The sequence below is a fragment of the Ahaetulla prasina genome, chromosome 14 (genome assembly GCF_028640845.1).
Source record: "Ahaetulla prasina isolate Xishuangbanna chromosome 14, ASM2864084v1, whole genome shotgun sequence".
NCBI lineage: Eukaryota > Metazoa > Chordata > Lepidosauria > Squamata > Colubridae > Ahaetulla > Ahaetulla prasina.
The window spans coordinates 10,574,615-10,598,623 of record NC_080552.1 but is presented as its reverse complement, the minus strand read 5'-3'; the positions used below and the strand labels follow the sequence as shown (position 1 = coordinate 10,598,623).

General features: G+C 46.4%; 1 protein-coding gene across 1 annotated transcript in view; it reads right to left on the bottom strand.

Annotated features, from left to right (window-relative positions):
* Positions 1-24,009, bottom strand: part of ROGDI (rogdi atypical leucine zipper) — a 39,887-nt gene that overhangs the window by 13,283 nt on the left and 2,595 nt on the right. Inside the window, exons 2-6 of the mRNA XM_058157010.1 lie at positions 12,227-12,298; positions 9,166-9,248; positions 5,192-5,246; positions 4,056-4,136; positions 265-360 (exon numbers count right to left, since the gene is read on the bottom strand). Coding sequence (XP_058012993.1) covers positions 265-360; positions 4,056-4,136; positions 5,192-5,246; positions 9,166-9,248; positions 12,227-12,298 — 387 coding nt within the window. The remainder of the gene's footprint in view (positions 1-264; positions 361-4,055; positions 4,137-5,191; positions 5,247-9,165; positions 9,249-12,226; positions 12,299-24,009) is intronic.

Here is a 24,009-nt window from a genome sequence, read left to right as displayed (position 1 = left end):
CCCACCCTTATACCCCCGTGAATGAGGGGAGGTGTCTGCCTGAGCTGCTTCCAAATGTTACCCGATTTCTCTAGACATGCCTCTGATTAGGCAGCAGTTTATGCAGAATTTATCCAGGCCGCTGTGCTTACAATTGCAGAATTCTGGCCGTACCAAGGGGCAAAACAGGTTCCCAAGCTGCTTTGGAACATTTAATGATTAACACACAGAGAACCTGTCTGGTTTGGTCTGGTTGAAAGCTCGGAAGCAGAATCCTTGGCTCACCTTGAGAACTTCGGAACCTGTCTTGAACTGGTAATTGGCACTCCGGTTGGTAAGCAGGTAGACCGCTTGGTTGACATGGTTCCTGGCATCCTGAATCTGAAAAAGAAACCAAACTCGGATAAGAGACAAACACCCCCACCCCTCTCACTGTTGTGGCCCACCAGCGGCCAGCAGAACTGGCAGCAGATTCGGACAGTGAGGCGGTTGGGGAGGAACATGGGCCAGTCCTGGAGTCTGGGGAAGGCTCTGATGAGGGCTCTGCGTTGGAGGAAGAGAGAGGGCCAGGGCCGTATGTCAGTTATCAGCTGCCTTCGGAGTCAGACATGAGTGAGGCAGATGAACAGCTGGAGCCTGTTCCCAGTGTGCGCATGCGCAGAGTTGCCAGACGAAAGGAACAGCTAAAGAACAAGGGTTGACTTGGGAATAAGGCCACAGGTGGATGATGAATGGCCCTTGCCATATGGAGTAAAAGAGGAATGAAAGGGGAGGGGAATTTGCAGGAGACAATTCGTTCATTCCTGCATTCTTGCCAAGTATTGCGGCGTCTGAAAGATATCGGCCTGGCCAATCTCCAAGCCTGATAAAGGTCGGTAATGGCTGAACTATCTTAAAAGACTGTGGGAGAGGAAAGACTTTGCTGGAGAGGAATTCACTGTAAATTAAATAAAAGGGGGTTTTGTCGGGACAAGGAGTCTGCTTCATGGTTTGGGGAAACCTAGGTCAGAACACTCTCTCTTACAAAGCACAGGATGGCCCAGATTCAGTCTAGGACAGGGGCCTCCAACCTTGGCAACTTTTTAAGACTTGTGGACTTCAATTCCCAGAATTCCTCAGCCAAATGAGGAACTCTGGGAGTTGAAGTCCACAAGTCTTAAGGTGCCAAGGTCAGAGACCCCTGGTCTAGGAGACTCATTTGGTGTTTCTTGATCAAAATCATGGCCAATAAGGAAAAGGTTTTTACTCTTTCCTTTGATATTATAGATGAGAAATATGGAATATATATATATTTGGGGGACTGCCACAGAGAGGAAGGGGTCAAGCTATTTTCCAGGGCACCTGAAGGCCAGACAAGGATTAATGGATGGAAACTGAACAAGTAGAGATTCAACCTGGAAATATGGAGGAATTTTCTGACAGTGAGAACAATCAACCCATGGAACAGAAGTTGCCTTCGGAAGTTGTGGGAGCTTCATCCCTGGAAGCTTTTAAGAAGAGACTGAACTGCCATCTGTCAGAAATGGTGTAGTCTCCTGCTTGGGCAGGGGGGTTGGACTAGATGTCCTACAAGGTCCCTTCCAACTTTGTTAATCTTAATCCTTAAAAGATCTGGATTTTTGTTGTCATCTTTCAGGGAAGGGGAAAAAGCAGGACTAACAAATGTACTGAACACGGAGAAAGGAGGATTCCAAGCCCTTGTCTCTCTCGTCTGGATTCTAAACTTAATAGCTCTTGAAGTATGTTCTAAACAGGGAGTCCTTGAGTTATGAACGTTCATTGAGCAACCTTCTGAAGTTATTACGAGGACACTGGGAAAAAGAAGTGACTTACGACTTGGTCCTTGCACTTACAGACCCCGTGATCACAACAGAGATTTGGCAACCAGATCACATTTATGATGTTTGCAGCGTGCCCGTGTGTGTGTGTGTGTGTGTGTGTGTGTGTGTGTGTGTGTGTGTTCTCTATTTGCAACCTTCCCAGCTGTATTCCGACAAGTGAAGTTGATGCGGAATCTAGCAGGGAAGGTTCCAAATGACAATCACATGGTGTCTCTCTGAACTACCATATTGTTGTGACCCTCCAGCGGCCAGCAGAGTTGGGAGCAGAGTCGGACAATGAAGAGGTTGGGGAGGAACGTGGGCCAGTTCTGGAGTCTGGGGAAGGCTCAGACGAGTCGGAGGCAGAGAGGGGGTCAAAGCCATCTGGTAGTTCTTTGCTGCCTCCGGAGTCTCCGGAGTCTGACATCAGCGAGGCAGAAGAACAGCGTCACCCTGTTCCCAGTGTGTGCCTGCACAGAGCTGCCAGGAGACAGGAACAATTAAGGAAACAGGGTCGACCTGGGAGTAAGGCTTGGAGATGATTGGCCCCTCCCGTAAGACATAAAAGAGAAGAATAGAATAGAATAGAATAGAATAGAATAGAATAGAATAGAATAGAATAGAATTTTTTATTGGCCAAGTGTGATTGGACACACAAGGGATTTATCTTGGTACGAATGGGATATGAGCTTTTGCAGGAAGCAGTTAGTCCATCTGGCCAATTCAAGATTTGAAACTTCTGTATGTGACGCTGTATGTTTCAACTCCTACCCTCAAAACAACGCTATAGAGCACTGCACACCAGAACAACTAGACACAAGAACAGTTTTTTCCCGAAGGCCATCACTCTGCTAAACAAATAATTCCCTCAACACTGTCAAACTATTTACTGAATCTGCACTACTATTAATTTTTTCATAGTTCCCATCACCAATCTCTTTCCACTTATGACCGTATGACTGTAACTTGTTGCTGGCAATCCTTATGATTTATATTGATATATTGACCATCAATTGTGTTGTAAATGTTGTACCTTGATGAACGTATCTTTTCTTTTATGTACACTGAGAGCATATGCACCAAGACAAATTCCTTGTGTGTCCAATCACACTTGGCCAATAAATTCTATTCTATTCTATTCTATTCTATTCTATTCTATTCTATTCTATTCTATTCTATTCTATTCTATTCTGTGCCAAGTTTGGCTTTGCCCTGTGTCTGGAAATTAGTTCTCTGACAGCATTCCAAGGGAGATAAGGTGAGTGTTTGTAAACACTCCCCTGATAAGACTGTTTGAGAAGCCTTTCAGACTGAGAATGACAATAATTCACAGCCGTTTGAATTAAAGAGGTTTGCCAGGACTAAGTTTGTGCTGTTTACTTTCTAGGGAAACCTAGGTCAGATCACATATTGTTTAACAATGAATTTTCGAGTCCCAGTTGTGGCTGTAAGTTGAGGGCTACCTATTACAGTCTCCAGATCCAAAACTGCACCCTTCTGACCAGGATAACTTTCTCCAAAGCTTAAGAGTTCCCAACCAATACAGACAAGTTTGAATGAGGTTAGAGGCCACTGCAGCAGGATACAGCTGCTCTCTGACTGATTTGAAAGCAAGTCAACATCTCTCTTATGTACAGGATAACAAACCGAGAGGTGTTGTGTCAACATTTCCCTTCACGCTGAGGTCTCTGTAGTTTCTTTAACTAGAGAGAAGTCCAAAAATCTGCGGTTCCCACAACTAGCTTAATTTTGATCTTTTTTTTTTTTCATCGATGCATTATTTCAAATGCAGACTTCCATCCCCGCAACTTGGCATTTGTATAAGGGGGGGGGGGAGAGAGAGACAGGTACCTCGGTCCATATACCAAACGAATGACACACCCCCCCCCCCCATTGAGATCTCCCATATCAAAACAACTTAATGTGCGGCCAGAACCTGAAAATAACATTTAACACACACCGCTTTTGGCACGCGATGGCAAAAAGGTTAGCCATCACTGGGCTAGACAAACAAGCTAACTAACTAATTAAAAAAAAAACATAACGAAGAATTTAGGTTTTCGGTAGGGAGTTGAAAAACCCCCGAGGGGAGAGAATAATTTGGAAAATTCTTAAGATGTTTGGAAAGTGGGAAGTTCATGTGTTCTCTTTTTTCTTCATTTTTATTCCCCAAAACTAAGACAACCCCCCACACACACCCCGTAATTCCTTTAAACAGGAAGAGAGATCCACCAAAGACCAAGACATGAAACATACTTGCTGGAGTTTCCACTGTTTGTCATCCCGGAAGGCAAAATGAACCAACTGGTTATTTCTGGGCATTTTCAAGTTAATGTCCTGTTAAAAGGGAGAGGAGGGGAAACTTGTTAGATCATACCAAGCTTTCTTCCAGGATTCAGATTCAGTGCAACGTTTTCCTTCCCGTCTAAATTTCTAGCAGGGGAAATTAAATCCCCAAACCTGACAAAACAAAAATGAAACGAAGAAAATAAAAGGGCGGTGAAGGGGATGGATTATCAAGCAAAGGACGCTGGAAATATTTCCTGAGCTGTGTTTTGCAAGACGGTGCCTCTTGTTCCTTTGGGGTGGAGGAAAAAAAACCAACAACAGGCTTGGGGTAAACAAAAGATGCCAGAGAGTTGCTTAGCTGATCCTTCTGACTGAGCCAGGTTCCCCAGAGATCTGTTGGCCAGTCAAGAGATGAGGAGGGAGATGGAAGATTCAATAGCTTTATTCTCTCCATTTCTGCCTATCTGTCTGTTTCATTCTGTTTCTTTCTCTGTGTGTATCTACCTACCTACCTACCTACCTACCTACCTACCTATTTCATTCTCTGTGTTTCTCTGTTTTTCCCTCTCCCTCTCCCTCCTCTTCTCTCTCTCTAATCTATCTACCCACCTATCTGTTTCATTCTGTGTTTCTGTTTTTCCCTCTCCCTTCCCCCTTTTCTCTCTTTCTCTCCGTGCATTTCTATCTATCTATCTGTCTATCTGTTTCATTCCTTTCTCTCTATGTATATGTGTGCGTATCTACCTACCTATTTCATTCTCTATGTTTCTCTGTTTGTTTTTCCCTCTCCCTCCTCCTCTTCTCTCTCTGTTTCTTTCTTTCTCTCTCTCTCTCTCTCATCCATCCACCTACCATGTTTCCCCGAAAACAAGACCCTGTCTTAAATTTTTTTGAACCCTGAAAAGCCCTCGGCCTTATTGCCATGCACTCAAAAGCCTGATTGGGCTTATTATCAGGGGATATCTTATTTTGGGGGAAACAGGGTACCTACCTATCTGTTTCCTTCTCTCCCTGTTTCTTTCTGTTTTTCCTCTCTCTCCCCCTCACCCCCTTCTCTCTCTCTCTCTCTCTCTTCCCAGCAAGAAAGCCTGAATTGAACTCACCGCTTGACACAAAGCATCTCCCTGGAGGGTTAGGACTCCTTTCACCTGGTCAACACTGAAATAAAGACAGGACATTAATAGGGCAAAATTAATGCCACCGTTCCTTGCCGTGCACACAAGCAATCGTATGATAGCACTCTTCCAATATTTGAGGGGCTTCTACAAAGATGAGAGGGTCAGACTATTTTCCAAAGCACTGGAAGGCAAGACGAGAAGCAACGGATCGGAATCAACCAAGGAGTGAAGCAACCAAGAACTAAGGAGAAATTTCCTAAGGGTGAGAGCAATTAACCAGTGGAATGAACTTGCTTCCGGAAGTTGTGGGTGGCTCCACCACTGGAGGCTTTCAAAGAGAGACCAGACAACCATTTGTCTGAAACGATAGAGCAGGAGTCTCCAAACTTGGCGACTTTAAGACTTGTGGGACTTCAACTCCCAGAATTCCCCAGCCAACATGGCTGGCCCGGAAAATCTGGGAGTTGAAGTCCATAAATCTTAAAATTGCCAAGTTTGGAGATCCCTGCGATAGAGGGTCTCCTGCTCGAGCAGAGGGTTGGATGGGAAGACCTCCGAGCAGTGGTGAAATCCACATTTTTTACTACCGGTTCTGTGGGCGTGGCTTGGTGGGCGTGGTGTGGCTTGGTGGGCGTGGCAGGGGAAGGATACTGCAAAGTCCCCATTCCCTCCCCACTCCTGGGGGAAGGATATTACAAAACCTCCATTCCCACCCACCCTGGGGCCAGCCAGAGATGGTATTTGCCGGTTCTCTGAACTACTCAAAATTTCCGCTAACGTTTCTCCAGAACTGTCAGAACCTGTTGGATTTCACCCCTGCCTCAGAGGCTCCTTCCATTCTACATTCTATGTTTTATGTTCCAAAATGCCCTTCAAAGCCATTTGGAGAGATTGGGAGTAGGCATCTGGTTTGAGCCAGCTTTGGGGGCACCAACGGTAGAGCAGATACAGATAGGGTGGTTCTCATCCAAGTAAGGTCAAACTGATTTAGCAACGGGGCAAGCTCGGTGAGCTCTTGAGATAGGAGCTCCTTGTTGTTTCTATAACACAGGGGTGTCAAACCCAAGGCCCAGGGACCAGATCCGGCCCGCAGAGGGCTTAGATCTGGCCTGCGGAACCGCCCTGGAAACAGCAAAGAACCGGCCCACTGTGCCTTTGCCAGCAAAAATGGAGTTCATAGGAGCTGTGCATGGACTTCCCAGACTCCGTTTTTGGCAACGACGGCCTCCTGCAGCCCTCTGCCTGCGAAAATGGAGCCCATGAGGCCCATCGCCCGATCCAGGAGCAATGGTGACGGGTGGTTCAGAGAAACAGTAGCAAAACTCTCTGCCCCTCTCCATGCCCAGCTGAGCTACGCGATCATCAGAGGGTTTTTTTTTTTTTTTACTTTTAAAAGCATTTTTTCTTCGGCTGAAACAATGCTTTTAAAAAGCAAAACAAAAAACCTCTTGAGGATTGTGCGGCTCAGCTGGGATCGTCAGAGGCTTTTAAAAGCATTTTTTCTACAACCTGAAGAAGCTGAAGAGGTTATAAACAAAATGCTTTTAAAAGGCTCCTCTGGCGATCCCAGCTGAATTGCCTAATTGTCAGAGGCTTTTTTTTTTACTTTTAAAGGGGAAAAAAAAACCTTTTAAAAGAAAAGAAAAGCCTCTGACGATCAGGCTACTCAGCTGGGATTGTCAGAGGAGCCTGAAGAGGTTGTAAAAAAAATGCTTTTAAAAGTAAAAAACAAAAAACAAAAACTTGGCCACGCCCACCCAGTCACATTACCCCCCCACCACTACCAAGTCACGGCCACAGAACCGGTAGTAACAAGTTTTACATTTCACCACTGCTGTGAGGGCACACGCCCTCACGAGATCCGTTTTTCGCTGGCCAAGTGCTAGCAAAACGAACTACTAGCAGAATCACACGAGGGACATTGAGCTGGCCACGCCCCCTGGCCACCCCCCCCAAGGTCGACCACAATCCTGATGCAGCCCTGAATGAAATCAAGTTTGACACCCCTGCTGTAACAGGACTGCGAATTGCAAACAGGCCTGGTGAGGGATTTGATGACGAAATGCATGCTGCCTTGAATACATTTTTTTTTTTTTAAATGAAAGGGCTGCCAGGCTGAACGTTCCGCTTAAGCAAAGCCCCAAGACTGCAGGAAAGAGATGAAAGGCTTCTCACACAGGGAACTCATTTCCTTTTCTAGAGAAGACTGGCATTAAATCAACACAGCCCTGATCTTCCCCATCCGTTCTCCAGCTGCTTGGGAGAGAATAGCAATAGCAATAGCACTTAAGACTTATACACTGCTTCACGGTGCTTTTACAGGCCTCTATAAACGGTGTCGTGTCCCACTCCTCCGCTGACGGCCGGGTCAGGGAAATCCGAATCAGGCTTGCCTCTGCAGCTCTGCCAAAGTCCTAGCAAAGTTCTCAAGGCAGATAGGAGACCAGAAAGTGACTTCAGCAAGATAAGTTTAGACTTTGCCTGACTCAGAGACTGCCAGAAAGCAGATCCTTTATATAGGCCATGGGGTGCGGCTCCATGACTCAGCACTTATCCAGGCCTGCCCCTCCCTCCTCCTTATCAATTCTCCTGAAGCGAGGGTCACTCCAGTCTGCAGCTGTTGGTAATTGACCTTCCTCAGGCTCACATGCTGTGGGGGAGGGGGAGGGGTCTAGTTGCTCCGTTTGCCTGGGCATGGAGCCAGAGCTGGGGGCTGGAGGTACTTCTTCCTCCTCAGCCTGTCTGGGCATGGAGCCAGGGCTGGGGCCGGGAGGCATGCTAGGACATTCCTTAGCGTTCGGAAGCAGATAAGAAGGCCCCGGCTGCGGTGATAGCGGACGAGACACAACAAACGGTTGACAAGAGTTGCCCCCAACAATCTGGCTCCTCATTTTACCCACCCCGGAAGGATGGAAGGCTGAGTCAACCTTGAGCCGGTCAGGATCAAACTGCTGGTAGTTGGCAGAGTTAGCCTGCAATACTGCATTCTAACCAGAGGGACAGAGGGAAGGAAGGAAGGAAGGAAGGGCAATAGCAATAGCACATAGACTTACATACTGCCCTCTCTAAGCGGTTTACAGACTCAGCCTACTGTCCCCAACATTCTGGGTCCTCATTTTACCCAACTCGGAAGGATGGAAGGCTGAGTCAACCTTCAGCCCGATGAGATTCAAACTGTCAAACTGCAGGTAGCTGGCAGTCAGCAGAAGCGGCCTGCAATACTCCATTCTAACCACTGGGGTGGAGGGAGGGAGGGAGGGAGGGAGGGAAGGAAGGAAGGAAGGAAGGAAGGAAGGAAAATGTTATGAATGGATGGAAGATAGGATGGATGGATGGAAGGAAGGGAGATTGAAAGGAAGGAAGGAAGGAAGGAAGGAAGGAAGGAAGGAAGGAAGGAAGGAAGGAAGGAAAATGTTATGAATGGATGGAAGATAGGATGGATGGATGGAAGGAAGGGAGATTGAAAGGAAGGAAGGAAGGAAGGAAGGAAGGAAGGAAGGAAGGAAGGAAGGAAGGAAGGAAGGAAAGAAGGATAGCAATAACACTTAGACATATACTGCTTCCCAGTGCTTTATCACCCTCTCTAAGCGGTTTACAGACTCAGCCTATTCTCCCCAACAATCTGGGTCCTCATTTTAGCCACCTCGGAAGGATGGAAGACTGAGTCAACTTTCAGCCTGGTGAGATTCAAACTGCCAAACTGCAGGCAGTCAGCAGAAGCAGCCTGCAGTACTGCATTCTGCCACTATGGCTCATAAGAATGGTTGCTCCCAATCCAGAGAATGCTGCTCACCCCAATTTTTGCAAAAAAAATGTCAGGGTGCAGCAGGGAGGGGACGGTACAGTTTGGGAAAGTGTCCCCAAGTTTCCTTGCTTCGTGGCTGGCTGAACTTGGCTTCATGTCTTCTTCTTGCCTGCTGTGAAAAAAAATTGGACGCTCAATAAAATCCAGTACTCACTTGGAACTCCCCAGGATAAAGTTCTCCTGTTTTATAGGCCCTTCTGAACTGCTGGCTGGCAAATTAAACCGATGAGAAGCCTCCTGGGTGAAAAAGGGAAGGAAGAGGATCAGCGACAGAGGCATTAGTAGCTCTGAATATTTCTTTTTCCATGAATCAAACAGAGTGAAAGCAAAAACAAACAAACAACAACCCACAAAGCCAAGGATGCAAACCATCCATTCCAGCCCTTGCTTCCATTAGCAATCTGCAGCTTTTCACCGTTGCAAGTTGAATTCAACTCGCACATTCAAGATGCGTTCTCTAGGCCCACCAGATCAATACACTGAATAAATCATTAGAAGTCTGCTTAGAAATTCCAGCCAAATAACTTCATCCACACCCCACATGGACACGACACAGCAAGCAAAGGAAGGAGGGGAAAAAAAAAAGAGAGGCCATCTTCAAAGCAGGCAAGATCAAAAAACTCAGCTTCTTTAGGTCTCTTTAGTTTTTCCCCAGGATGATGCAGCAGCTGTAATGGGCGGTCATGACATCCTAAGGAATGATTCATGAAGAGCAACAGACATTTGTGAGCTCCAAAGCACCTTTTTCCTTAATTATTTCCCTATTATTAGATCCAGTTCTACAGAGGACTTATTGAGTCTGTCATTTGCACCTCTATAACTGTCTGGTTTGGTTCTGCAACCCAACAAGACAGACACAGACTTCAGAGGATCATTAGAACTGCAGAAAAAACAATGGCTACCAACCTGCCTTCCATTGAGGACCTGTATACTGCACAAGTCAAAAAGAGGGCTGTGAAAATATTTACAGATCCCTCGCATCCTGGACATAAACTGTTTCAACTCCTACCCTCAAAACGATGCTATAGAGCACTGCACACCAGAACAACAAGACACAAGAACAGTTTCTTCCCAAATGCCATCACTCTGCTAAACAAATAATTCCCTCGTTAGTGAATTGTCAAACAATTCACTAAATCTGCATTACTATTATTCTTCTCTTCCTTGCTTGTATCCTTACGATTTATACTGATATTGTTTCCTGAGTGTTGTAAGTGTTGTACCTTGATGAAGGTATTTCTTCTTTTATGTACACTGAGAGCTTATGCACCAAGACAAATTCCTTGTGTGTCCAATCACACTTGGCCAATAAAAAATTCTATTCTATTCTATTCTATTCTATTCTATTCTATTCTATTCTATTCTATTCTTTTTTAAAAATAGTTTTTATTAAACTTTTAACAACAAAATAAAGAAAAATACAACAAAAAACAAAAACACATTAAAAACATATAACAGACATGACATTACATATTTTACAGCTTGCCGTATTGGCATAAATATATATTCTCTGTTCTTATTCACTCATTCCTCTAAATGCTTATATTTACATTGCTATCTATTTACCAATCCATGCTTCTATTCTATTCTATTCTATTCTATTCTATTCTATTCTATTCTATTCTATTCTATTCTATGATGCTGTAGAACAGGCCAGGGGGCTGGATCCAGCCCAAGAAGTGCTTAGATCTGGCCTGTGGTGCCACAGCAAAGGATCAGCCCACGGTGCCTCTGCCAGCAAAAACGGAGCTCGGTCGGTGGCGGGTGGGAGAGGAGGGCTCCCCGCTCTATTTTCGCTGGCAGAGGGCTAGCAAAACAAACTAAAAGCAAAACAAAAGAAAAGGATAAATGTTTCCCCTTTTGCATTTGAGCGTGCAAGAAGGGGCAGGAAAGGAGAAAGGGAAAGAGGAAAGACAAAAGAAAAATAAGGAAAGAGGGGAAGGAAGAAGAAAGGAGAATGAAGAGGGATGGGGAAGGAAAGAAGGAAGGAAGGAAGGAAGGAAGGAAGGAAGATGAAGAGGGAAGGAGAAAAAAGAAAAGGAAGGACTGAGATTATGATGAGTGAGGGTCTGGGGGAAGTCCTGCCTTAGCACTCAGCCACCACAGGTGCCCCTGACACGAGTGACACCGAGCTGGCCACACCCACCCTGGCCATGCCCACCCCAGCCCCTGAGGTCAAACACAACCATGTTGCGGCCTTCAATTAAATCGAGTTTGACACCCCTGCTGTAGACCTAGGCTTCCTTCGAAAGTATAAAGCACAATCTTAGTCCCGCAAAAAACTCTTTTATTTATACGACTGTAAATTACTTTCATTTGCAGTCCGCAAAGCTTGATAAACCGTCTTTCAGAGGAAGGTCATCAACACCTACCTATCTCACCTGGAACGCTGCCAGAGAGCTAATTTCGAGATGCAGGGCAAGGCCAAACTTGGCACAGAGTCACAAACAGAATTTTCAAATCTTGAACCGGCCAGATGAACTAAATTGCTTCCTGCAAAAGCTCACGTCCCGTTTGCTCTTCTTTTATGACTTATGGGAGGGGCCAGTCATCTCCAAGCCTTACTCCCAAGTCGACCCTGTTTCCTTAATTGTTCCTGTCTCCTGGCAGCTCTGCGCATGCACACACTGGTAACAGGCTCCCGCTGTTCTTCTGTCTCGCTGATGTCAAGACTCCGGAGGCTGCACATAACTATCAGATGGCCTTGGCTCCCTCTCTGCCTCCGATGCAGAGCCCTCATCCGAGCTTGTGGAAATGACTACAGGTAGTCCTCGACTTACAACAGCTCATTTAGTGACCATTCAAAGTTACAACAGCACTGAACAAAAGTGACGTACAACAGTTTTTCACACTTATGGCGCTTGCAGCCCTCCCCCACGGTCATTCATGTTTACATTCAAATGCTTGACAACGGGTTCACATTTACGACGGTTGCCGTCTCCGTGTGATCCCTTTTTGCGACCTTCCGGCAAAGTCCATGGGGAAAGCTGGATTCACTTAATGACCATGTGACTAACTTAACAGCAGCAGCGATTCGCTTAACAGCTGCGGCAAGAAAAGTCGTAAAACGGGGCAAAAGTCACTTAACAAATTTCTCACTTAGCAAGGTGAATTTTGGGCTCAACTGTGGTCGTAAGTCAAGGACTACCTGGGTTAAAACAGCAAAGCTGGAAGGAAAAGGCCCTGATCTACAGAACAATTTTGTTTGTAAGCACCTTCAGGATCTCTTGCAGCTGACGAAGGACGGAGTGAACTTCCTCTCCTAAAAGCCATTTAAATTCTTCTTCCTGGAGAGAGAGAGAAAGAGAGAGGGGGAGGGAGGGAGGGAGAGCGGGAGAGAGAGAATTAATAATGTCAAAGTATTTACTATTAGTATTATTCTTCACACTTACGACCATTGCAGCACCCCCAGGGTCACGTGATCAAAATTCAGGCGCTTGGCAACCGAATCAGATTTATGACCATTGCTGTGTCCAAAGATCGCGCGATCCCCTTCTACGACCGTCTCACAAGCAAAGTCAACGGGGAAGCCTCGTTCGCTCGACAGCCGTGTTAGTAACTAAAACTGCAGTCATTTGCTTAAGAAACATGACAAGAACGGTCACAAAATGAGGTGAAACTTGCTTAACATTCACTGCCTTGCTTAGCCCCAGAAATCTTGGCCTCAATTATGTGTCAGTTTTGGAAGGCAATTTTCTTTTTGCTTCTTAACTGCCACATATTTTAGCTGGGGAAGTTGGGAGGGGGTGGTTGTTGGAGAGGTAGAAAGTTAGTCATAACAACATTCCGTATTCAAGGACATCCCTCGTCTGAAGGAGACTGCCTGAAGATTGTATCCAATTGAGTGCGAAGAGTTGATTGGACAATGTGATGAACTTGTGGGTGTGGGGCAGGGCTGTGAACTGTCAACTGGGTGTGGAAAACCTGGAAGCTTTCAGTTTCGGGTTTTCCCAGCTGTGCCAACATGACATCTCTAATAAATTGGAACTTTGAGGAACCTCAAGCCTCAGAGCTTTATTTCGTTGGGGGTGTTCCTTGGAACCCAGACATTATGATTGTTAAGTTGAGGACATCAGAAAGACCTAGCTTTGAATCCCAACTCACCGCCCGCTGACTTCCTTCTGTAGGAACATCTCCTATTTTACAGAACCAGCTCTTACCAAATTTGCAAATGATACTAAGCTGGCAGGAATCGCTAACACCCTAGAAGATAGGCTCCAGATCCAGATGGATCTTCAGACTTGGAACACTCAGCCCAATCTAACAAAATGAAACTCAGTGTAGAGAAAAGTAAAGTTTTACACTTGGGTAAGAAACACCCAAAGTACATCTATAGACTGGGTAAAACCAGGCTTAATAGCAGTGACTGTAAGAGGGATCTTGGAGTCTTAGTGGACAACCAGCTAAATATGAGCCAGCAATGTACAGCAGCAGCTAAAAAGGCCAATGCAATCCTAAATTGCATTAACAGAGGGATACAATCAAGATCAAGTGAGGTACTAATACCACTCTATAAAGCCTTAGTAAGGCCACACCTAGAATACTGCATCCAGTTTTGGTCACCACACTATAAAAAAGATGTTGAGACTCTAGAAATAGTACAACCAAGATGATGAGGGGACTGGAGGCTAAAACATACAATGAACGGTTGCAGGAACTGGGCCTGGCTAGCCAAGTGAAGAGAAGGACCAGGGGAGACATGATAGAGTCTTCCAATATTTGAGGGGCTGCCACGGAGAGGAGGAGGTCAAGCTATTTTCCAAAGCACCCGAAGGCCAAACAAGGAACAATGGATGGAAACTGAACAAGGAGAGATTAAACCTGGAAATGAGCAGGAACTTTCTGACAGTGAGAACAATCAACCCATGGAACAGAAGTTGCCTTCGGAAGTTGTGGGAACTTCATCACTGGAGGCTTTCAAGAAGAGATTGGACTGCCATTTGTCAGAAATGGTGAAGAATCTCCTGCTTGGGTGGGGGGTTGGACTGGATGACCTATAAGGTCCCTTCCAACTCTGTTAATCTGTTACCCAGTTTTGCTCTTTAGCCAACATAGCACTTTTGGGGGAGGGTGGGAGAATTCCCACCCACGGAGTTAAGTTTGGTGAAAATGCAATGACAGCAGCTCGCAGTGGGAGTAAAAACCAAGTCATCTAGCTAGGAATGGCAGCTGGCTTAAGGGCATTGAGAAGTTCTTGAAAGGACAATGGAATTATTTTAGCCAGGTTTCCTGCCAAGGGCACCTTGGTCGCTGTTCATCTGGTAAGGACAAATAAATTCCTCCAGAAGGCTGTGATCCCTGACAATTTAAACATCACTTTAATCATTAACTTGGGTCTATATTCACGAGGCTGCGGTCTTGGTTGAGACAGCAAAGGAACAAACTACAGGTTAATCCTCAACTGATGGACCTTCCCAAGGCTATTGACAACCCCAGAATCAAAAATTCACGGTGGAAAAAAAACTTTTTTTGAGCGAAAATGCATATGTGGTTAAAAAAAAAAAGTTAAGACAGCATATAGATTTGAAGTCAGAACTATTTTTGTTAGGCATAATAATACCAGAAAAATAAGACAAAGAGAATTGATAGATTTGATATTGCACGTTTGAACAGGGGCAAGAACTGCATTTGCGCAACATTGGAAAAGCGAGGAAACACCAACGGAAGAAGAGGTAATTAAAAAAACCTTGGACTGTGCAGAAACGAACAGATGAACAGTGAAGATAAAAGAAAAAAGAAGAAACAAAATACTTTCGAAACTTGGGAGTTATTTTATCAATGGTTGGACGACAGAGGTAGAAATTAGAAAACGGAGATGTAAATGAATTGATCCAGACAGTACACAGGTTCCCCTCACACATATGTTCTAGCCATTCCTGACTCTAGGGGGCGGTGCTCATCTCCGTTTCAAAGCCGAAGAGCCAGCGCTGTCCAAAGACGTCTCCGTGGTCATGTGGCCGGCATGATTCAACGCCAAAGGCGCACAGAACGCTGTTCCCTTCCCACCAAAGGTGGTCCCTATTTTTCTACTTGCATTTTTTACATGCTTTCGAACTGCTAGGTTAGCAGAAGCTGGGACAGGTAACGGGAGCTCACCCCCATTATGTGGCACTAGGGATTTGAACCGCTGAAGTGCTGACTTTTCGATCGACAAGCTCAGTGTCTTAGCCACTGAGCCACCAAGTAGCTATAATTCATATATATATATATGTGTGTGTGTGTGTGTGTGTGTGTGTGTGTGTGTGTGTGTGTGTGAGAGAGAGAGAGAGAGAGAGAGAGAGAGAGAGAGAGAGAGTGGTGGGATTCAAAATTTACTACTGGTTCTGTGGGTGTGGCTTGGTGGGCGTAGCATGGCTTGGTGGGCGTGGCAGGGGAAGGTTACTGCAAAATCCCCATTTCCTCCCGATCAGCTGGGACTCGGGAGGCAGAGAACAGATGGTGGCGGGAACAGTCAGAGGTGGTATTTACCGGTTCATTGAACTACTCAAAATTTCTGCTACCGGTTCTCCAGAACTGGTCAGAACCTGCTGAAACCCACCTCTGGTATGTGTGTGTGTGTGTGTGTTTGTGTACAAATTCATGATGGCTCCTCCCTCCCAACACCAAGCATTCATGGAAACATATCTTGGGTGCCCAGCGACTGGCTTTTCGTACTGTCTCGTAGTCCTGTGACCACAATGTGACAACTTTTTTTTTTTAATCGGAACACTCCCTTTGACATTTATTTCCTGTTTATGCAAAAAATGCCTGATGCAGACAGTGGATTTCCTTAACGATCACATTCACATTAATGACCATAGCGATTCACTTAATGGCCCCGTTAAAAAAAAGTCATAAAATTGGGTGTGGTTCCTTGGTGACTCACAACAACTGGCACAATTTATGACCGTAATTCCGGACTCGATTATGGTCGTAAGTCTGGGACTACATGTAACTATAAACCATCATTGAGGTGGCATTTGGAATTCTCTCCCTAGGACAGAACTTGCTTTAAAAAAAAAACAAAAAACAAGGAAGATTCAGGCCTGATTGACATTCAGATGAAAACTTGCAAAAAAGAAATCCCATGTTGTAGGTAAGGCTGGAAAATGAAGGGGGGAAAAAAATTCCAGGATTTTTTTTTTTTTTAAATAAGGAAGATGAAAATAACAAATCCTTTTGTGTTGCCGTAGAGGAAAAATAATTTCCTTGTAAATTCTTCAACGTTCTTTATTCTTTATTCTTTCGCCCGTATGAATTATTTTAGCAAGATGGCTTTCGCCGGTCCAAACCTTCTGGCCAATTTTAGCAGCTCCTCTCCTGATCTGTAGGGAACAAGGGCCGTCTGTACAAAATACGACAAGAGTGAACTGTACTTTCATTGTCTACTTTCAGACAGGAACGAGGTCAGCAAGAGATAAGTGTACACAGGACTGGCCAAGATTCCCCCAAACGCACAAAAGAACATCTGTCAGAGGATGCCTTGAGTGATTTAGGCAAAAAAAAATGTTAAGTTAGGTTACCCCAATTCAACATAATGAAAGACCTCTCCTAATTGCATTTTACTGTATAGGGCGTAGCCTGCAAACAGAAAAAGTCATTTTCTACAGCTTTCGGCTTAATTATACGAGCCTGCTCCTCTAAGACCAAAGACAAGCTTGGATAAAAAAATTATAATCATATGCCTTAGCCCCGTATCCTGTGAATTAAATAAAAAAAAAAAAGGAGTTTCTGAGCAGTTTTAAAAAGCTTAATGGACTTATTCCTGCATGAAAGCATCGACCTAAGGAGTCCAGCAACTTTAGAATTGAAATATAGAGCCAGTTTGGTCCAGTGGTTAAGACACCAAGCTGGATGCTATCAATTGAATTCAAATCTTTATTGTCAGTGCACAACGTAGGTACAATGAGATTGGTGGAGCTCCTTCAGTAGACCCCCCTACAACACAATACAACTCACAGTGAAGACAGAAAATCCCTAACCCTATAAATCGTATTAACAAAACATCCAGTCCTATTGCATCAGTGTGAACATGTTACACGTTGTGCCGGCCCTGCAGTCCATCATACTACGTAGTTATGATGTTATTTTGCATTCAGGAGTCTGACAGCCCACAGATAAACACTGTTCTTCAGCCTGTTTGTGCGGCTGGGTATGCTTCTATATCTCCTTGCCGATGGTAAGAGGGTAAAGAAGTGGTGACCAAGGTGAGAGTCATCCCTGAGGATCTTCCTCACTCTTCTAAGGCAACCAGCCCTAGCGATCTCATCTAGTGGTGTCAGGGGACAGCCCGCGATGTTTTGTCCTCTGCTCACCACCCTCTGTAATGTTTTTCTATCCGCGGCTGTGAAGCCGGCATGCCATACCGTGATGCAATAAGAGGTGGCATGCCTCGAAGAAGAATCTCTGGGGGTTTTTTAATAGGTTTTTTAATAAGGGGCTTTTAAAGGGGGGGAGGGGATTGACGGGTAGGGGGAGTGACCCGTCGGGAGGTATGTCAGTCCCAGCAGGCTCACGACACTATTTCACTTGGTCCGAAGACAGGCGGGAGGGATTGTACAGGCGGAGAACATTATTCCATCTATGCGGTGAGTGGGAGGGGCAGATATGGCGGAGGCAGGGGCCGTGTCGCTCTTTGGGAGCACGTGTTCGATGTTTAAGCGATCACGTGCTCCGGCCCCAGTCCTCACTCGTTCCCGGATGGTCAAGACCCTCAGAGCTTGGGTCTTAGGCTGATGCTTTGCAATGCCGGTCCGTGGTTAACAAGGCTCCCCTGATTTGTGATCTTATTCAGAGGAGTCCGGACCTTATGGGCATTACGGAGACCTGGTTGGGCACAGAAGGGGGTGTACCCCTGGTCGAACTGTGCCCTCCGGGTTTCCGTGCATTCCATCAACCGAGGACCCAAGGTAGGGGTGGGGGTGGCGGTTGTGATTAAAGAAAGTCTGGAGCCGAGGGAGTCCACTGTTCCTCAGATAGCTGGCTGTGAATCCCTCCTTGTGAAGTGGGGCCACGGAATCAGATGGGGCTGTTGATCACGTACCTGGCTCCTTGCTGCGTGACTACAGCCCTACCTGAACTGCTAGAGGTGCTCGCTGGCGTGGCGGTGGAGGTCCCCAGGCTAGTGGTCTTGGGGATTTCAACCTGCCATCTGCCGGCTTGTCGTCGACGGTGGTTCAGGAGTTCCAGGCCTCCATGACGGCCTTGGACCTGATTCAAGTAACTGATGGCCCTACACACATTGGGGAGGCGCTAGACTTGATTTTTATCTCTGGTCAGTGGGTAAATGATCTGGATTTAGGAGATTTAGTGAAAGAACCGGTGTCATGGTCAGATCATTTTCTTCTTCGCCTAGACTTTCAGACCGCCGCTCACCACCGCGGGAGGCGGAGCCAATCGTTGGTTCCGTCCCAGGCGCCTGATGGACCGGAGAGGTTCTGGCGGAGCTTGGGCGCTTCCTGAGGATCTTACCCACGGCACGACTGAAGAACTGGTTGCGGCCTGGGAACGGGCTGCGGCTGGGGCTTTGGACCGTGTCGCGCCTTTGCGGCCTCTGACCCGGCGTAGATCTCAATTGGCTCCCTGGTTTTCCGAGGAGCTGAGAGATGAAACGCCGGAGAAGACGCCTAGAGAGTGTTTGGAGGTCTAGCTGTTCCGAGGCTGATCGGACACTAGTGAGGTCCTTTACTAGGACCTACCTAGTGGCAATGAGGGAGGCGAAGCGTCTCTACGTTTCCACCCTCATTGCATCGGCAGATAACCGCCCGGCCGCCCTGTTTCGGGTGACCCGTTCCCTCCTTCATCAAGAGGACGGGATGACCTGCAGGGACGAGCTGAGGAGTTTAACGGTTATCTATACGATAAAATCGTTCAGCTTCGGGATAGTTTGGACCAAGATTGCGATGATACAGCCGGGACGACAGAGACGCGTCTTGTTGAGGTTATTTGGGATGAGTTTGATTCTGTGGCTCCCGAGGACATGGACAGGTTGCTGGGGAGGTTACATGCAACTACATGTTTACTGGACCCGTGCCCTTCCTGGTTAGTGCTGGCTGCTCAGGAAGTGACACGAGGCTGGCTCAGGGATTATAAATGCTTCTTTGATGGAAGGGTTTTCCCGCCGCCTTGAAGGAGGCGGTGGTGAGACCTCTCCTCAAGAAGCCTTCCTGGACCCAGCTATTTTGAGTAATTATCGTCCAGTCTCAACCTTCGCTTTGTGGCGAAGGTTGTAGAGAGTGTGGTTGCATGGCAGCTTCCCCGGCACCTGGAGGAAGCTGTCTATCTAGACCCGTTCCAGTCCAGCTTCCGACCCTGTTATAGCACGGAGACGGCTTTGGTCGCGTTGGTGGATGACCTCTGGAGGGCCAGGGACAGGGGTTGTTCCTCTGCCTTGGTCCTATAAGATCTCTCAGCGGCCTTCGATACCATCAACCATGGTATCCTGCTGCGCTGGTTGGAGGAATTGGGAGTGGGGGGCACCGTTTATCGGTGGTTCTCCTCCTATCTCTCTGACCGGTCGCAGACGGTGTTGACAGGGAGGCAGAGGTCGTCCTCGAGGCGCCTCACTTGTGGGGTGCCTCAGGGGTCGATTCTCTCGCCTACCCTGTTCAACATCTATATGAAACCGCTGGGTGAGGTCATCAGTGGGTTCGGGGTGAGTTATCATCTGTACGCTGATGATACTCAGCTGTACTTTTCCACCCCGGACCACCCCGTCGAAGTGCTGTCCCGGTGCCTGGAAGCTGTACGGGTCTGGATGGGGAGAAACAGACTCAAGCTCAATCCCTCCAAGACGGAGTGGCTGTGGATGCCGGCATCCCGGTACAGTCAGCTGCATCCGCAGCTGACTGTTGGGGGCGAGGTAGTGGCCCCAAAGGAGGCGGTTCGCAACTTGGGTGTCCTCCTGGACGGACGGCTGTCTTTTGATGAACACCTGGCGGCCGTCGCCAGGAGGGCCTTTTACCAGGTTCGCCTGGTTCGCCAGTTGCGTCCCTTCCTTGATCGGGATGCCTTATGCACGGTCACTCACGCTCTGGTTACGTCTAGGCTGGATTATTGCAATGCTCTCTACATGGGGCTGCCCTTGAGGTGCACCCGGAGGCTGCAGTTAGTCCAGAATGCGGCTGCGCGAGTAGTAACGGGAGCCGCTCGTGGCTCCCACGTGACACCGCTGCTCCGTAGCTTGCACTGGCTTCCTGTGGTCTTTCGGGTGCGCTTCAAGATTTTGGTAACTATCTTTAAAGCGCTCCATGGCTTAGGACCCGGGTACTTACGAGACCGCCTGCTGTTACCTTTGCCTCCCACCGACCCGTACGCTCGCACAGAGAGGGTCTCCTCAGGTGCCGTCCGCCAAACAGTGTCGGCTGGCGGCCCCCAGGAGTAGGGCCTTCTCTGTGGGGGCAGTGGCGCTCTGGAATGAACTTCCCCCCGGTCTGCGTCAAGTGCCCGATCTTCGGACCTTCCGTCGTGAGCTCAAAACATATTTATTCATTAAAGCGGGACTGGCATAATTAGTGATGTATTTTAATTGGGTTTTTAATATTTTTTAACTTTTTAATTTAAATTTTAATAATCGGCCTTTAAAATTTGCTCTTTTTAATTGTTGTTTTAAACTGTATATATCTTTGTTTTTACTTTGGCTGTACACCGCCCTGAGTCCTTCGGGAGAAGGGCGGTATAAAAATTTAATAAAATAAAAATAAATAAAATAAAAATAATAAGTGAGGACGCTTTCTATTGTGGACAGGTAAAAGGAGATGAAATGGTAGAGGGTCTCCTGCTTGAGCAGAGGGTTGGACTAGATGACCTATTAGGTCCCTTCCAACTCGGTTAATCTGTTATCATCAATGGTTGTTCCACCCTGTTTTTTACACAAGACCCGAAGGAAATGGAGTCTCTGTTGGGCCTTCCTGGCCACCTGGATCGTGTTGTTTTTCCAGGTGAGGCCTTCGCTGAGATGGACTCCCAGGAATTTAAAGGTGGTGTTGTGGTCTGCCAGCACCTGGTGGAGGTGGCAACGGAGTCAGACAATGATGAGGCTGAGGAAGAGCATGGGCCAGTCCTGGAGGCTGGAGAAGGCCTGGATGAGGGCTCTGCATCGGAGGCAGAGGTGGGGCCAGGGCCATTTGGGAGTGAGGTGCGCACTCCAGAGCCTCCAGAGGCTGACAGTAGTGAGGCAGAGGAACAGGAGGAGACTGTTCCTGATGCACGCATGAGAAGAGCTGCCAGAAGACAAGAGCAGCTCAAGCAAAGAGGACGACTCGGGAGTAGGGCCAAGAGATGATTGGTCCCTCCCATAAGGTTTAAAACAGACCAGCAATGGTGTTTGGGCTTTGCCGGAAAACAATGTTGATAGCTTTGTCTTGTTGCATTTGTTTCATATCATGTCTTCTGAACGTTTGCCAAGAAAGGCCTTTGGCAGTTTGCCTAATTGGACCAAGGTTGATGATAGGACTGAGGAATTTGTGTTGGGAGGAATTTGCTTTAATTTAGTTGAACTACTCTGGGAATGAAGTAATTCTCAGCTGTTTGAATAAAGTTTGTTTGTTTTAACATTGACGGAGTTTCCTACTACCTACTTGGGCCTGGGTCTCAACAGTAGGAAACTCTCTCTATACAGCCCCCCTCGATGTAAAGTGGGGCAGGTTCTTCTCTCTTCTTCCAGAAGTCCAACACCTTCTCCTTGGTCTTGCTGATGTTCAGGTGCAGATTGTTTTTTAAGCACCATGTGAATAGTTTTTGAACCTCCCTCCTGTACTACGCTGTTTCGTCTCCACAGCTAGGAGACTCTTTAGGGACTTTGGGACAGTCACACCCTCTCAGCCCAATTCTTTTTTTTTTTTTTATAATTTCATTTTGTCACAACAGTATACACAAACATCGACATAAAACAACAACACATCATAAAAGAAATATATATATATAAGCAAAAGTATGCAACAACTATGTTAATTTGATATAATGAAAGGAAACAATAGGACAGGAACGGTAGGCACTTTTGTGCTCTTATGCACGCCCCTTATAGTCCTCTTAGGAATGGGGTGAGGTCAATGGTAGACAGTTTTTGGTTGAAGATTTTGGGATTTTGAGTAGAGACTATGGAGTCAGGTAATGAGTTCCAAGCATTAACAACTCTGTTACAGAAGTCATATTTTCTGCAATCAAGTTTGAAGCCGTTGACATTAAGTTTGAATCTATTGTTTGCTCTTGTATTATTGCGATTGAAGCTGAAGTAGTCTTTTACAGGAAAGATATTGCAATAGATGATTCTGTGTGTTAAACACAGGTCATGTCGGAGTTGGCGGAGTTCTAAGTTTTCTAATCCCAGGATTTCAAGCCTGGTGGCATAAGGTATTTTGTTGTTTTTGGAGGAGCGAAGAACTCTTCTAGGAAAATATTTCTGGACGCGTTCGATTGTATTAATGTCAGAGATGTGGTATGGGTTCCAGACAGGTGAGCTGTATTCAAGAATAGGTCTAGCAAATGTTTTGTATGAGTTCACTTCACAGAATTGCAGCTGATGAGAAAAGCAGATTTGCATTGCCCACATGTAGGCGCAAGGGAAACACAAATAAAAATGCAATGCGCATATCAAATAAGTGGCTCTGTAATTTAGAGCTTATGAATTTAGACATCAGATGCATATACTTGTGTATAGTGAGATACAGGTAGTCCTTGACTTACGACCACGTATGTTGCTAAGTGAAACATTAAGTGAGCTTTGTCTCATTTTATGACCTTACTTGCCACATTAAGTGAATCACTGAAGTTAAGTTAGTAACACGGTTGTTAAGTGAATCTGGTTTCCCCATTGATTTTGCTTGTCAGAAGGTTTCGGAAGCCGATCACATGTCCCCAAGGCATTGCAACCGTCATAAATATGAGTCGGTTGCCAAGCATCTGAATTTTGATCACATGACCATGAGCCTGCCATAATGGTTGTAATTGTGAAAAATGGTCAAGTCACTGTTTTCAGGAAGATATTGTGCAATATTTATCTTCTGCAATGCCTAGGGAACGGCTGGCTCAGAGGTGGGTTTCATCAGGTTCTGACCAGTTCTGGAGAACCGGTAGTAAAAATTCTGACTGGCCCCGCCCCCATCTATTCTTTGCCTCCCAAGTCCCAGCTGATGGGGAGGAAATGGGGATTTTGCAGTAATCTTCCCCTGGAGTGGGGTAGGAATGGAGATTTTGCAGTATCCTTCCCCTGCCACACCCATCAAGCCACGGCCACAGATCCGGTAGTAAAAAAAATTGAATCCCGTCACTGGGCTGTCTGTATGATCCATTCCTGGCTGATTCTTGCAACCGCCCAAAACCAAATGAGCTTAAAGGTAAAGGTTCCCCTCGCACATACGTGCCGGCAGCACTAGGGATTCGAACCGCTGAACTGCCGACCTTTCGATCGACAAGCTCAGCTGTCTTAGCCCCTGAGCCACCGTGTCCCTATAAATGAGTTTAGGAGGAATTATTCCAAAGCCTCGCAGGATGGGAAGGATTAAGGGGTCTCCCAATCTTGGCCTGGCATTGTGAGATACAGAGTTCCCTTTTGGGGAGGGGGATGGAGAGCTGCTGTGGTGCCGGGATTAAGGGGCTGGCCAGGAGGCAGTGAGTTCTAATCCCGCTTTAGGCATGAAAGCTGGGTGGGTGATTTTGGGACTCAGTTCCCCGTCTCTCCCAGCTCAACCGACCTTGCAGGGTTTTTGTTGGGGGAGAATGAGGCTGGCCCCATTCTTGTCAAGCCTCACTATAGAATAGAATAGAATAGAATTTATTGGCCAAGTGTGATTGGACACACAAGGAATTTGTTTTGGTGCATATGCTCTCAGTGTACATAAAAGGAAAAAAAAAACCTTCATCAAAGGTACAACATTTACAACACAAACGATGGTCATAGGTTGCAATTTAACCCTTAATATCTCAAGCCTTGTTAAAAATGTGGTTGTGTCAACAGACTTGGAGTTATTAACCAGGAACCGGAGAACTGTTGCAAACGTTGCATCATTTCTAGTATCATAAG